We start from the raw sequence: 12,158 nt of genomic DNA, 5'->3' as shown, positions 1-12,158 counted from the left end.
TGAGCTCGAATATAAACGAGTAGAACACGAGCTGAGCCTAAGCTCTCTCGTGTTCGGCTCGTTTACACCCCTAACAATAACACACCTAAAATATAGTGTAACATCGCACCCCAAATACTAAACAATGGCATAACCAGATGATGGTGGAACAACACAACTTAAATACGGTACAATGATGCCTCCCAAAAATGGTGTAACAATGCACCCCAACAATGGTGACTTTTTCTAGACTCCTAAAGCTCTCTCTTCATAATTCACCACTATGGCCTACAAGACTAACTACGGCCTATGTGGCTTATAACTCATGCAAACCTCGATTGTGGTATTTATGGCCTATGAACATCATCACCGCCCACCACTATGACCTATATGACCAACTACAATCGGTCCACATCTCGTTTAGCTCCTAAGTCCAGTCCCTGCAGCCTATAGAAGTCATCACAACTCACAACTATAGCTTGTGTGACCAACTATAGTCTATGTGGTCCACAACTTGTGCAACTCCCTTCTCTAGCCCCTGTGGCCTATAGGTGTCATCACAGTTCCCGACCTCTTCCTTTGTAGCCTACGAATGTCGTCACAACTCAACAATATAGCCTATGTGGCCAATTATGGCTTGCATGGTCCATAGCTCATGTACACATGACTCTGGCCTCTACGATCTACGAACATCATCACAGCTCACCTTACTGCATATATGGCTCACAACTCATGTAGCTCCAAATTCCAGCCTTTTGTAGCCTATGAATGACATCACAGCCCATCATTACGACCTATATGGCCAATTACAACCTGCATGATTCACATCTTATGTAGCTCATGACCCCAAACTTTGCAGAACATTATTTTTGGACACTGCTACGAATATGCGACCAATTAAGGCTTATGTGGCTTATAGCTTGTATAATTATCGACACATAACTCAGTGGCCTTCGGACGTCATCAAAGCTCGCCATTAAGCCCTAGATGACCAACTAAGACCTACGTGGTCCATAGCTCATATAACTCCTAACTTTGGCTCGTGTGACCTACCGACATTATCGTAGTTCACCACAACACCCCATATGACCAACTATGGCTTATGTGGCTCACAAATTCCATGGTTTCCTACTATGGTCTCTATGGTTAATTGACGCTCATGAAGCAACCATTTGCAACCCACACGACCAACTAATTTCATGACTTTCAAATACATTTTATACAAAAAGCTTGCTATGCAATCCTCTACAAAATTCACGATAGGGTACTACCCCATAGCAATTGATTTCGTCCCTTAGAACTTGCTATCACTAAGAACTATATTAATTATAGTCAAACGACTATTATCGAAGAACCACTATTTGTACATTTCAAGTATCAACTTTGTTACTCTATCTTCCTCAATATAGGAGAATATGAACATGTGTGTTCACAGTTCATAGTGGATTATCTTAATAAGGCTAGACCTCATTATTTTTTTTCTCTTTTCCAAGGTTATCAACGTAAAAATTGAGATGTCTACTCATGCCTACTTCTATTTAATTACCTGATTATATGTTTAAGTTTTCGCACAACACTAAGATGATAATTTATTATTCTATTGTCACGAATTTTTCGACAAATATCAATAAGAATTGTTTGTTATGTATGATGCGTGTTAGAAAATTCCCGGCAGTAGAGTAACAAATTATCGTCTTAGTGTCGGACAAAGATTCATCACACACTCAGAAGAGAGAAAACAACTAATAATGACATCAGAAGTTTTTACGTGAAAAACTTAGAAAGAGAAAAAATCAAAGAGCCCAACTGAAGAAATCAACTATAAACTGGATATTAAATATACAATCTCTCGCCCCACATGCGGGAAAGGGTTGAACACTCTTTGGAGTTACAATGTTAATGCACGAATGAACTTGTTGTAACAAGTGGGTGGCGACCGATGAAGATCAGTGGAGGCAAGCAGGTGGTAGTCGACGACGGTCGGCAGTGATCGACGGTTGTTGAAGGTGGTCGATGGTGATCGATGGTTGTCGGTGGTGGTCTTGGACTTCAGCTCTTTCTTAAAGCTTCAAGTTCTTTCTCAAGCTCAAGCTCTCCCACCCCCTCCACCCTGACATTTAATACAGGAATATGACCCACTTTGATCGGCCCGTCCAGAAAGCTTTGAGTGCCTTAACGATGTTGAAATTGAGTAAACTTGGATTTGTTATATTCATCTTTTTGAGACTCTTGATTCGACTAATTTTGATATCATTGGGTTCGTCTTATCGAGCCGGTCACTTTCACTATAAGTTTGCTAAAATCAGAGTTCTGGATGACTTTTTTTTCAATATTTGAATATTTTTTTTTATTTTTAAATAATTATGTCGAGATTCGTATCATGCATTGGGATGAGATTTTGTTGATGGAGTATCAGAGTATATGGGCCATATCTTCTTACAACTTGCTGATGTGAGCATGCATATATGCACGTGTGGATAAGCATAAGAAATATCAATAATGGAGGAGCTTAAATTTAATTTTTAAAGATTATCGAAGGAACACTGCATGCTGTCATTATCTTCACGCACGTATGGGTCAATGCCTCATTAATATTGGACACAGATGGACTTCTGATTGCCCGATGTTTGCCAGTTATGTGAGCCTACCACCCGGGGGCCAAATTTTACTTGAAATTCTCTACCTTTGAAAATGATGGCCTCATGGCCCCGTATGATTGTTCTAATTTATTTTTTAATTAAAAAGCCATTAATTTGAAGCCATATAATTATAATCTTTGAATATTTTGAAAGATAGTGATGGACAACAAATTATTATCATTCATATGAATTTTAGTGCTGATTTGTTACGTCGATTAAAATAGGCAATTTCTTTGTCATATATATATATATATATTCACCATATATATATTTGATGTTCTTACATATCTAGCACATGAAACATTATTATTTATGTATCTCACACATAAAACTTTAATATTACAAATTTCAAAAATTAAATTGAACAAGATGAGGAGTAAATAACAATAGAGGTATGCCGCGACAATGTTTAGGCTTCACTCGGACCGGTCGGCTCCTACCAATGAGATCACATAGTACAAAGACAATTTCAAAAATTAAATTGAACAAGATGAGGAGTAAACAACAATAGAGGTATGCCGCGACGATGTTTAGGCTTCACTCGAACCGGTCGGCTCCTACCAATGAGATCACAGAGTACAAAGACATCTGAAATTCTTATCTTTCTCTCATCCGGTCAATGGGATCGCATCATACAAAGTCCTTTGAAACTCCATTTTTCTTTGCCTTCCACTTATTGTGTATTGAGCTTGATTGGCAGCAACATGGTGCACCCAACAGTAGGAGGTGGTTTTGGTGTGCCTCACCCGCACCTGGACGGCGACCCTATGCGTGGAAACAAAGGGCACGATGATCACATGCCCATACGGGGGGCGCCCGCGTCTGGGTTTGTGGCGCCCCAACATCGTTTTTGGGACGCCTTTGTGCCCGATTTTAGAGAGTACGACTCTCCCTTGCCCAGAAGTGGCATGGACATGTCTCTTTTGATTCAGTTCTCAAGTCTTCAATTTGAGCGACGAAAGACATACTCATGCATGTGATATTTCTTGAGTAGTTTTCTCGCAAAGGTGAATTATTGAGAGAATGATTTCAAAGCGAGGGCTTTCTCTTGTGAGAACGAGAGGAATGTTTGAAGTAATGATCTGAAAGTTTTGTGCTTATTGAGAGTTGAGAGTGCATCTTTGTACAATTCTGGTTCATCATAGTGAATTTTTTTTGTGGTCTGGTTTCGCAAATGTTTCCCATTCTTGAGTTTTTGCATGCAAATCTTGGTGTGGTTTCCTAATATTATTTTTTTATGCTTCTGTTCGAATTTTTTTGTTTTGGATTTCTCAAGTTGGTGTGATCCTATTCCACGTTGTTGTTTGATCAAAGCCCATGTTTTATCTTAGCATCCTAGTGGATAACTTACTTCATCAAAGCCCATGTTTACTTAACGATGTGTGATCCTGTTCCACGATGTTATTTGATTCGAGTGGGAGCAATGATCGATGAAGTAAGTTAATATGTGGAGAAGTTCAATAGGCAAACTTTACGTTGTAGAGGATGCAAGTGAATAATTTATTATATAAACAAAATCGTATATAAAACTACAAGAAGTTACTAAGAAGTCAGAGTCTATGACTATGAAGGAAAGAGGGGTGTTGGATCAAAAAAACCCTAAGTTTGATCAGTTTTTTAATTTCTTCATCTGTTGTGTTCAATATAGAGAACGAGAAAACCAAAGTAGATCTTGTGATAGTGATGACAATGATGTACAAAAACTTTCTGCTTCAAAATAGATTTTTCTGATAAATAGATTATTCAACATGAATATGACAAAAGATAATTCTGTGACCAAACACCTGAACAATTTTAACACTGTAACAAGCCAGTTATGTTATGTGGGGATCAAATTTTATGATGAAGTGAGGACTTTTTTAATTACATTGTCATTGTTAGACAACCAAAATGGATTAGTCATAGTGGTGAGTAACCCTTTAGGGAATATGAAGTTGAAATGAGATGACATCATTGGATTGGGGCTGAATGAAGTTCATGAAAAGGCCGTAAATGAAGAATCTTTCGTTTCTGTGTTGAATAATAGAGGAATGAATCTGGATATAAATACAAGCACAGACAAATTCAAGTCCAGAAGAAAAAAATCTAGGTTAAGCAAAGGAAAAGATAAAGGATAATGTTTGAACTGGGAAAAAATAGACATTTCGAGAAAAACTACAAAACTCCAAAGAACATTGGTGCTGGAGGACATGAAATGAATCTCTCTACAAATGCCTCCACAACTGAAATCCAAGGTGCCTCTCTGGTTTTATCCATAGTCAAAATTTAATCTTAGATGGTAGATTCATGTGCCTCTTTTCATGCATGTCCTAACAAAGAGGTATTAAAAATTATACTCATATTGATCTAAGGAAGGTTTATTTGTAAAACAATAAGACTTGCAATATTGTGGGAAAGGGTGATGTGAATATCAAGTTGTAATAAGAAATAAATTGGAAACTTACTGAAGTTAAGCATATTCTATGTCTAAAGAAAATATTCATCTCGGTGAGACAACTGACAAAGTTAGAATACATAACTACTTTCATAGGAGACTCTTGGAAGATGACTAGAGTGCAATAGTGATGGCTTGGGATAACATTGAGAGCACTTTTTACCTTATCAATGACATGGCATATTTCATTGATGTGACTAGAACCAAGGTTGATGTAGATATCTAGCATCGTAGACTTAGCCATATGAGCGAGAAAGGTATAGAGTCCTTGCTTCCTAAAAATAAGTTTCAAGGTTTAAAAACAATAGATCAAGATTTTTGTGAAGATTGTATAAATAACAATCAGAAGAAAGTTTCTTTATCTAAAACTAGGTCAGTGGTGAAGTCCAAGAAACCAGATTTAGTGCATAATGATGTATGAGACCTTAATCCAATTAAGTTCATTAGAGGTTATTATTATTTTGTCACATTTATTAATGATCACACCTGAAAGATGTGGGTTTACTTCTTAAAACCAAAATTTGATATATTTGAAGTGTGTAAGAGGTGGATGATATGATAAAAAATGAAATAGGTTTGAAGCTGAAGTGTTTCATATCAGATAATGAAGGTGAGTATCATTATTAGAAGTTCATGAATTTTTTGTTACATAGAAGATCAAATATGAGTTCACAGTCCCAAGAATTACACAATAAAATAAAGTATTTGAGGCATAAATAGAACAATCATGGAGAATGCCAAGAGTACGAGTCTACATGCAGGTTTGCAAAAATAGTTCTGACTGTGAATATTGTTGTTCATCTGATTAATTGTGGTTTGTTAGTACACTTGAAGGAAGGCTTACCTGATAAAGTCTGGAGTGACAATGTGGTAAATCTACCTCATCTAAAAGTATTTCTGTGTTCTGCATATGTTTACATTGACGCAGGGTCCAAGAGTAAGCTTAACTTGAAATCTGTCAAGTGCACTTTTATTGAATATGGTTGAAATGTGTTTGGGCACATATTATGGAATTATCATAATAAAAAAATTCATAAAGTGCAAGGATGTTTTCTTTAATGAAATGAAGACGTAAAAGAAAAAATGTTTTTACGCTCTTTTAAAAAGTCTTTACATTTTTTTAAAATTCTTTTACAATATTTTGGCGTGGAATTTGCACATATAGGTGGCATCGTCTCATTGGACTCCGAACGTTGTTGTACGACTGAATGTTTTTACGCTCTTTTAAAAAGTCTTTACATTTTATTTTATTTTTTTTACAATATTCTGGCATGGGATTCACACGTATAGGTGGCATGGTCTCATTGGACTTCGGACGTTGCTGTACATCCGGAGTCCGGACATAAAATTTTTCCGTCAAGAAGGGCTAGAATTAGCACATGCAAGGGCATGCTCCTAAAAAATGATCACACTTTGAAATTCATTAGGTCATAATTTTGTGGTATAGATTTTTTATGATGCAATATATTTTTGAGTTTTCAAAGTTGGTCTTTTGAAAATACTTGGGGAATTGTTAGTGCTATAAAATTTTAATATAATCAATCATGAAATTTGATACAAAAAGGTCGATCTCTAACAACCTAATAAAAGCTATTCCAAGAAATTCAAATTAATTTTAAAAATCAAATGGATTCCAATTTTCATAAATTAAAAGTTATCTCATCATCAAAATTAACACAAAAAAAGGAATCTTTAAATTGACCTCATTAGAGGGGTGAATTGGCTAAACCAACCAACACTTTTTTTGTGTCGGGCAGCAAGGTATGCAATATAATTAAAAGTTATCTCATCATCAAAATTAACACAAATAAAAGAAACTTTAAATTGACCTCGTTAGAGGGGTGAATTGGCCATACCAACCAACACTTTTTTGTGTCGGGCAACAAGGTATACAATACGCATTCCTTGTGATGCGTGCAACTATAATCATCACTCCTCTAGCCAGTAATCCGCCATCAATAATACCTCTATACAAATCTTTACAAATTGCATTTAAAGGTGTCAATCTATGCCACTCAACTTATTTTGAATTTTCTAGAGTTCATACACAACAAATTTCAATTACAAGGGCCTTAGTAGCATTGGATTACACTAGAAGAGAATCATTTCAGCACAAATTGTATTGGTGACCCTCAATGCACTTTAGTAACCTTTTCAAATTCTTTGAATCAATATGACACTATCAAAAATATTTCATTAATATTCATGATAGCTACAAAAAGGTGTGAACAATTAATTGATTAGATACATCAAATGCATCGATCGTCATCACCAATAACTCAAATTGATCCACACAGATCCATCGGGCCAGCCAAATAGGGTGAACGCATGTGAGTAATCCATTATCCTTCATAATCAAAGGAGGGTGTGATATGACCAATCCAATGATGCACTCATATAAAAATTATGATACCGTGGCCAAAACATGCAACCTAAAACCTACAAGTATGGTCCATTCTACATATTCCGAGCAATTGATAAAGATAAAATGTTCATATCCTAGAGAACTTTATATCTTTAATCAACACTATCATCATTAAGTCATTCAAATCTCCCTCGTAAGAGAGGGACTATCTCAATCACCTACGCTCGCGCATAAATTCCAAATAATTCAAACTTCCCTACTACCAAACAAAGATTCTCCAAGCCAACTCAACTGTGGGTCATTTGCTTCACTCATTTTTCAAAAGAAGATCATCTCCACAAATGTAAAAGGGCGTCCACATTGACATCTCCAAATTACCTTCACCCCCACTACAGCGAATATTTACTACAATGTCTTTTACATGGTTATGAATTTTCTCCAATATCAAGAGAAGGTGACCCCCTGTGATTCACGATTATGAACAGTAAAAATTATTTCAACAGAGTAGGTTGTCTTAATTTTTGCCTTGAAGGGCTTCCATGTAAAAAATGTTTGCATTTCCTATACGAGCAAGAATGTATTTTTCCAATCATACAATGAGAACCATTCTTTGAAAATTAAAACCATAAATCAAAATAATATTGCAGCAGACAACATTTATGACGAGCAATATCAATAGTGCCCATAACTTGCTTGATCCTTCGAATTTATAAAGTACGACCTTTCGAGATTATAATGTTCAGTCTCTCATCAATGGCATATACAGCACGTTATTCTATTTTCAGAGCAGTAAAATTAGTACGGGAAATAGAACTATGAAGACAAAGCTCTCAAAAGCCATGAAAGCAGACATGAACTGCATTCGAAAAGACAACACCTTGCATTCCACCAGCGGAAAGTTGGAGACACGGGAAGTACTTGCTGTTGGCCTCCATAATTTCCCAATTAAATATCGAATTATAAGCAAAAAAAAATAAAAGCCAAATACTACAAAACTCATCAATAGAATCCCAAAACACTCAAATCATAGAAATTGATGGAAAACAAGAAACAACAAAATTCCCGTGTCGCGCTAAAGCTGAGTCTTACTTTGGATCCTAGTTTTTTCTTTGGAGTTTTCTTTCCAATTTGGCTTTCTATGTTCAAATTGTACTTCTTGACTTTTTGTGGCTCCGGTTGAGCCTTTTTCACCTGTAACGTTTTGCTGTTTGAGGACTATAATTGAGCCAAAAAAACAACAATATTTCATAAAGTATCCTTTACATCAATGTCTGCTACTTCCAAGCAGCCCAAAAGATTTAACATTTCCTTGCAGGCCACAAAAGAACAAAAAAGATTTGGTTTTTATACTTCTATTGAAAACAAAAGAAACAAAAGGAGTTAAGATCAACATGACAAAACGCGCAGATGCCAAAAAGGCCCGCCATTTCTGGAGGAAAATGGATGCTAAGGTAGCTCAGTAATGGCATCTTCATTACCATTCTCATTTCCAGTACAGAGAGACTCACCTTGGAGCTTAGAGTTACTGTAGTGTGTATATTTCTTGGAAGACGCCATGCATTGCTGTACAGGATACTTGCGAGCATTGAGCTCCAATTTCCTGAGAGCGGCCTTCCCCAGATCCACACCGCAGATATCTGAGAGCCTAACCAGATAGAGAAGAACATCAGAGAGCTCTTCGCCTAAATGTTCCTTCTCATCCTCGTCCCAGTCTGGTAATCCCCTGGGCACTTCTCCTTTCCACTGAAATATTTCTGAAAGCTCCCCAACCTCTCCAACCTTTAACAAAATCATAAACAAATAATAATTAAAAAAAAACAAGAAATACTTGAAATTAACTTTAAAAAAAGTAACAAAATCATAAACAAATAATAATTAAAAAAAAAAAAACAAGAAATACTTGAAATTAACTTAAAAAAAAAGGTAAATTATCATAGAATGTTTTTTATTGACCACAAATTATTTTCAAGCATTTGATTAATTTATAGTATTCTTCATATTATATATATTCAAATTACATCATTAACTTTTTATGATACCAAATATATCATTAATTTTATCCTCACATGCATACGAGTCATACTCGTCGCTGTGCAGTTCTTCCTCACCCTCCTTCACCCGTCAATATTGTTATATATAAATATATATAATATTATATAGATTTAATGACTTATTATGCTATGATGCTTTTTTTAATAATCCGATATCTCCAGTCAGTGCTCTTTTACGTCGGCAAATTATTCTGAGGGTATTGGGGAGTTATATCCGCATTATACCCTTGTAACCTACCTGTAACCAATAAATAACTTTCACGCTTCTGTAGTTCCGATAGATAGAGGTAAGTTACAAGAAAGTTACAGGGTATAACGCGGATGTAACCCCTATGCCCTCTGAATAACTTCAGAGGTACGCAGCGCTACGTGTTTTTTTTTTTAATTATCTAACAAAATTGTATATATTATTATACAAATCATAAAATTTTACTTTTATATTAAATATTTTTTGGAGGGAATTAAAATATATTAAAATACAAATCAATTTTTTTTAATCCATTGCTTCCAGAATTTAATCAAATTGAGTGTGTGTTGTGTGAAAGAGAGGGGGAGGAAATTAGTCTCTGAGAACTAAAATTTAAAACTGAAAATAATAATGAAATCAACTTATGAATCAAAACAAGAAAAATACAAATCGGATTTAGATCCTCACCAGTTACCATGGTAGTTGCATCTCCTGCAAGATTTTTTGAATGACTTGCGATTCACTCGCAATTTTTTTTTTTTTTTTGAAAAATTAAATACTCAGAAACTGCAGTGTAGTTGCCTTGATAATTGGAGAGGAACAGAATCCCTATTGCTCTAGCTAGTTTACTCTACTTGGGACCCCATACACTCCACACTTTTGGGCCAAACAAAAAAGCAAGGCGATGTTGAAGTAAAATTACTTTTCGTGACAGAAACAGAGATGAAATGCCAAAACCATAATGGTTCAGAATGGTTTTGGGAATGTCTACTCGTTTAAAATACCGAAACCTAAACAGAGGTTGGGGGAATGGGAAGGACGGATGAAAGAGGGTTAGGGTTTTGCATAGGTAGAGGGATTACCAGAGCTAAGAGAAGATTCCTGGGACTGTGAAACTGATCCCAATCTCTCTCCCTCGCGAACTCTGCCATTCTCTTCCTCAGATCATCAATCGTCACGTTCTTCTCGTCTTCCATTCTACCTTCTTCCCCTTTCATATCTCAAGATTCTCAACAGGTCTCCTCGCCGATACGCCGGGAATAGATGGAAGTCCAAAAGATTGGAGTCTCTCTCTCTAGCTTTCTGTCGCTCTCAATCAATTTCTATCTCCGGAGTGTCCCTCGAGGAAAGAGAAATGAGGGTGGAGAAGAGGGAGGAGAGCGACCGAGAGACGGACAAGCGGGTACAGACAGCGGAGGCCGGCAGGACTGGCTGCCTGGTTTTAAGCAGAAAGATGCAGTTGCACGTCTAGGGCTTTTTTTCTTTTATTCTTAATGGCAGTTATGTTCACCGATTACTAAAACCATACTCTCAATGCATGCCACGTGGCATTAAAAAGCTCGGAGAGCCACGCGTCAAATTATGGCTGGTGGGGTTGGGAAGGGTGTCATTGTAAAGAATTAAGCAGTTGGGCTTAAATTTAGGTAAAATTATAAGCTAAATTAAGGCATTACTGAATTAAGAGGTTTGATTGGTAAAAACAAAGTTAGTTATTGTTAGAGTCTAATGAGAAAAAAAATATTTGATGACATTTTGTATTTAAGCCATATACTTCTAAAATAAAAGATTGTATAGATTATTGTTAGTCATGAATTGATTTTATGTAACTTTAAATAATTGAATCTACTATAAACTTTTTTAAATGTATTCGAATTATCATAGAAAAAAATTGTATTAATTATAATTATTTTTAATATGAGTAGTGAAGTGATGAATTAATTATATCATATGTCAAGTATCATAATTATTATAATCAAAATCTTTTAAACACAATTATTTTTAATCATGAGTTGAGTTATTAAACAATTTTCACAATCCTAAATATCATAATTGTCTTACTTAAAATTTCTCAAGAGACTTTGAGTTGTGTTCATTGAAACTTTTTATGATGTTAGTTGAAATATTTTGGAATAAATGATTTTTGAAAGATGTTTGTCATGTACATGGTAATGATGTACTGTAATAATCAAGTAAAATTTAAATATTTTTTCTCATTTTTTAAATTCTATAAATAATCTAACCTGTCACTGTTCATGCTTAATGTTAAATATTGATTTGTCCGTGAATTATATCTCACAAATTATAGCGTAAGAAAAAGAGAAGGGGGAGAGAGAGAGAGAGAGAGGGAGAGAGGGATGGAGGGAGAGAGAGTGAATACTGATGAATTGTAAAATGTCTTGTCTATAAGCTTTTTTTTCATAAAATGATCGTCATGTTTATAGGGGATGATACTAAATATCAATATTACATTTCTTGCCATGTTTTAATAGGGGTCGTATAGGATTTTCAAGATGTGCATAAAAAATGTGCCAGCATGAATCTTAAAGGGTTCTGACGGTCGTCATATAATAAGATGTGGCAGTCTGGGATCCACCAGAGATACGTCAAGGGACCATATATATCAAGCTGATTCCCTGTGGGCCAAGAGAAAAATAGTCCAATGATAGACAAGACTCGGCCACTTTTGAAGTTTACTGACACAATACTCATGAAGACGAATTCG

At 35.6% G+C, this 12,158-nt stretch overlaps 1 protein-coding gene across 1 annotated transcript; it reads right to left on the bottom strand.

Moving 5' to 3' along the window:
- Positions 1-8,736: 8,736 nt before the first annotated feature.
- LOC110036494 (dCTP pyrophosphatase 1-like) lies at positions 8,737-10,894 on the bottom strand. The gene is made up of 2 exons (XM_020740956.1): positions 10,519-10,894; positions 8,737-9,196 (listed from the first exon to the last, which is right to left on the bottom strand). Exons 1-2 carry the CDS (start codon positions 10,651-10,653, stop codon positions 8,864-8,866), a joined length of 468 nt encoding a protein of 155 aa, XP_020596615.1. The 5' UTR covers positions 10,654-10,894; the 3' UTR covers positions 8,737-8,863.
- Positions 10,895-12,158: the final 1,264 nt, after the last annotated feature.

Source organism: Phalaenopsis equestris, unplaced genomic scaffold, assembly GCF_001263595.1.
Source record: "Phalaenopsis equestris unplaced genomic scaffold, ASM126359v1 Scaffold000002, whole genome shotgun sequence".
NCBI lineage: Eukaryota > Viridiplantae > Streptophyta > Magnoliopsida > Asparagales > Orchidaceae > Phalaenopsis > Phalaenopsis equestris.
The sequence above is the reverse complement of the archived record's forward strand: the minus strand, read 5'-3'. Positions and strand labels throughout refer to the sequence as shown.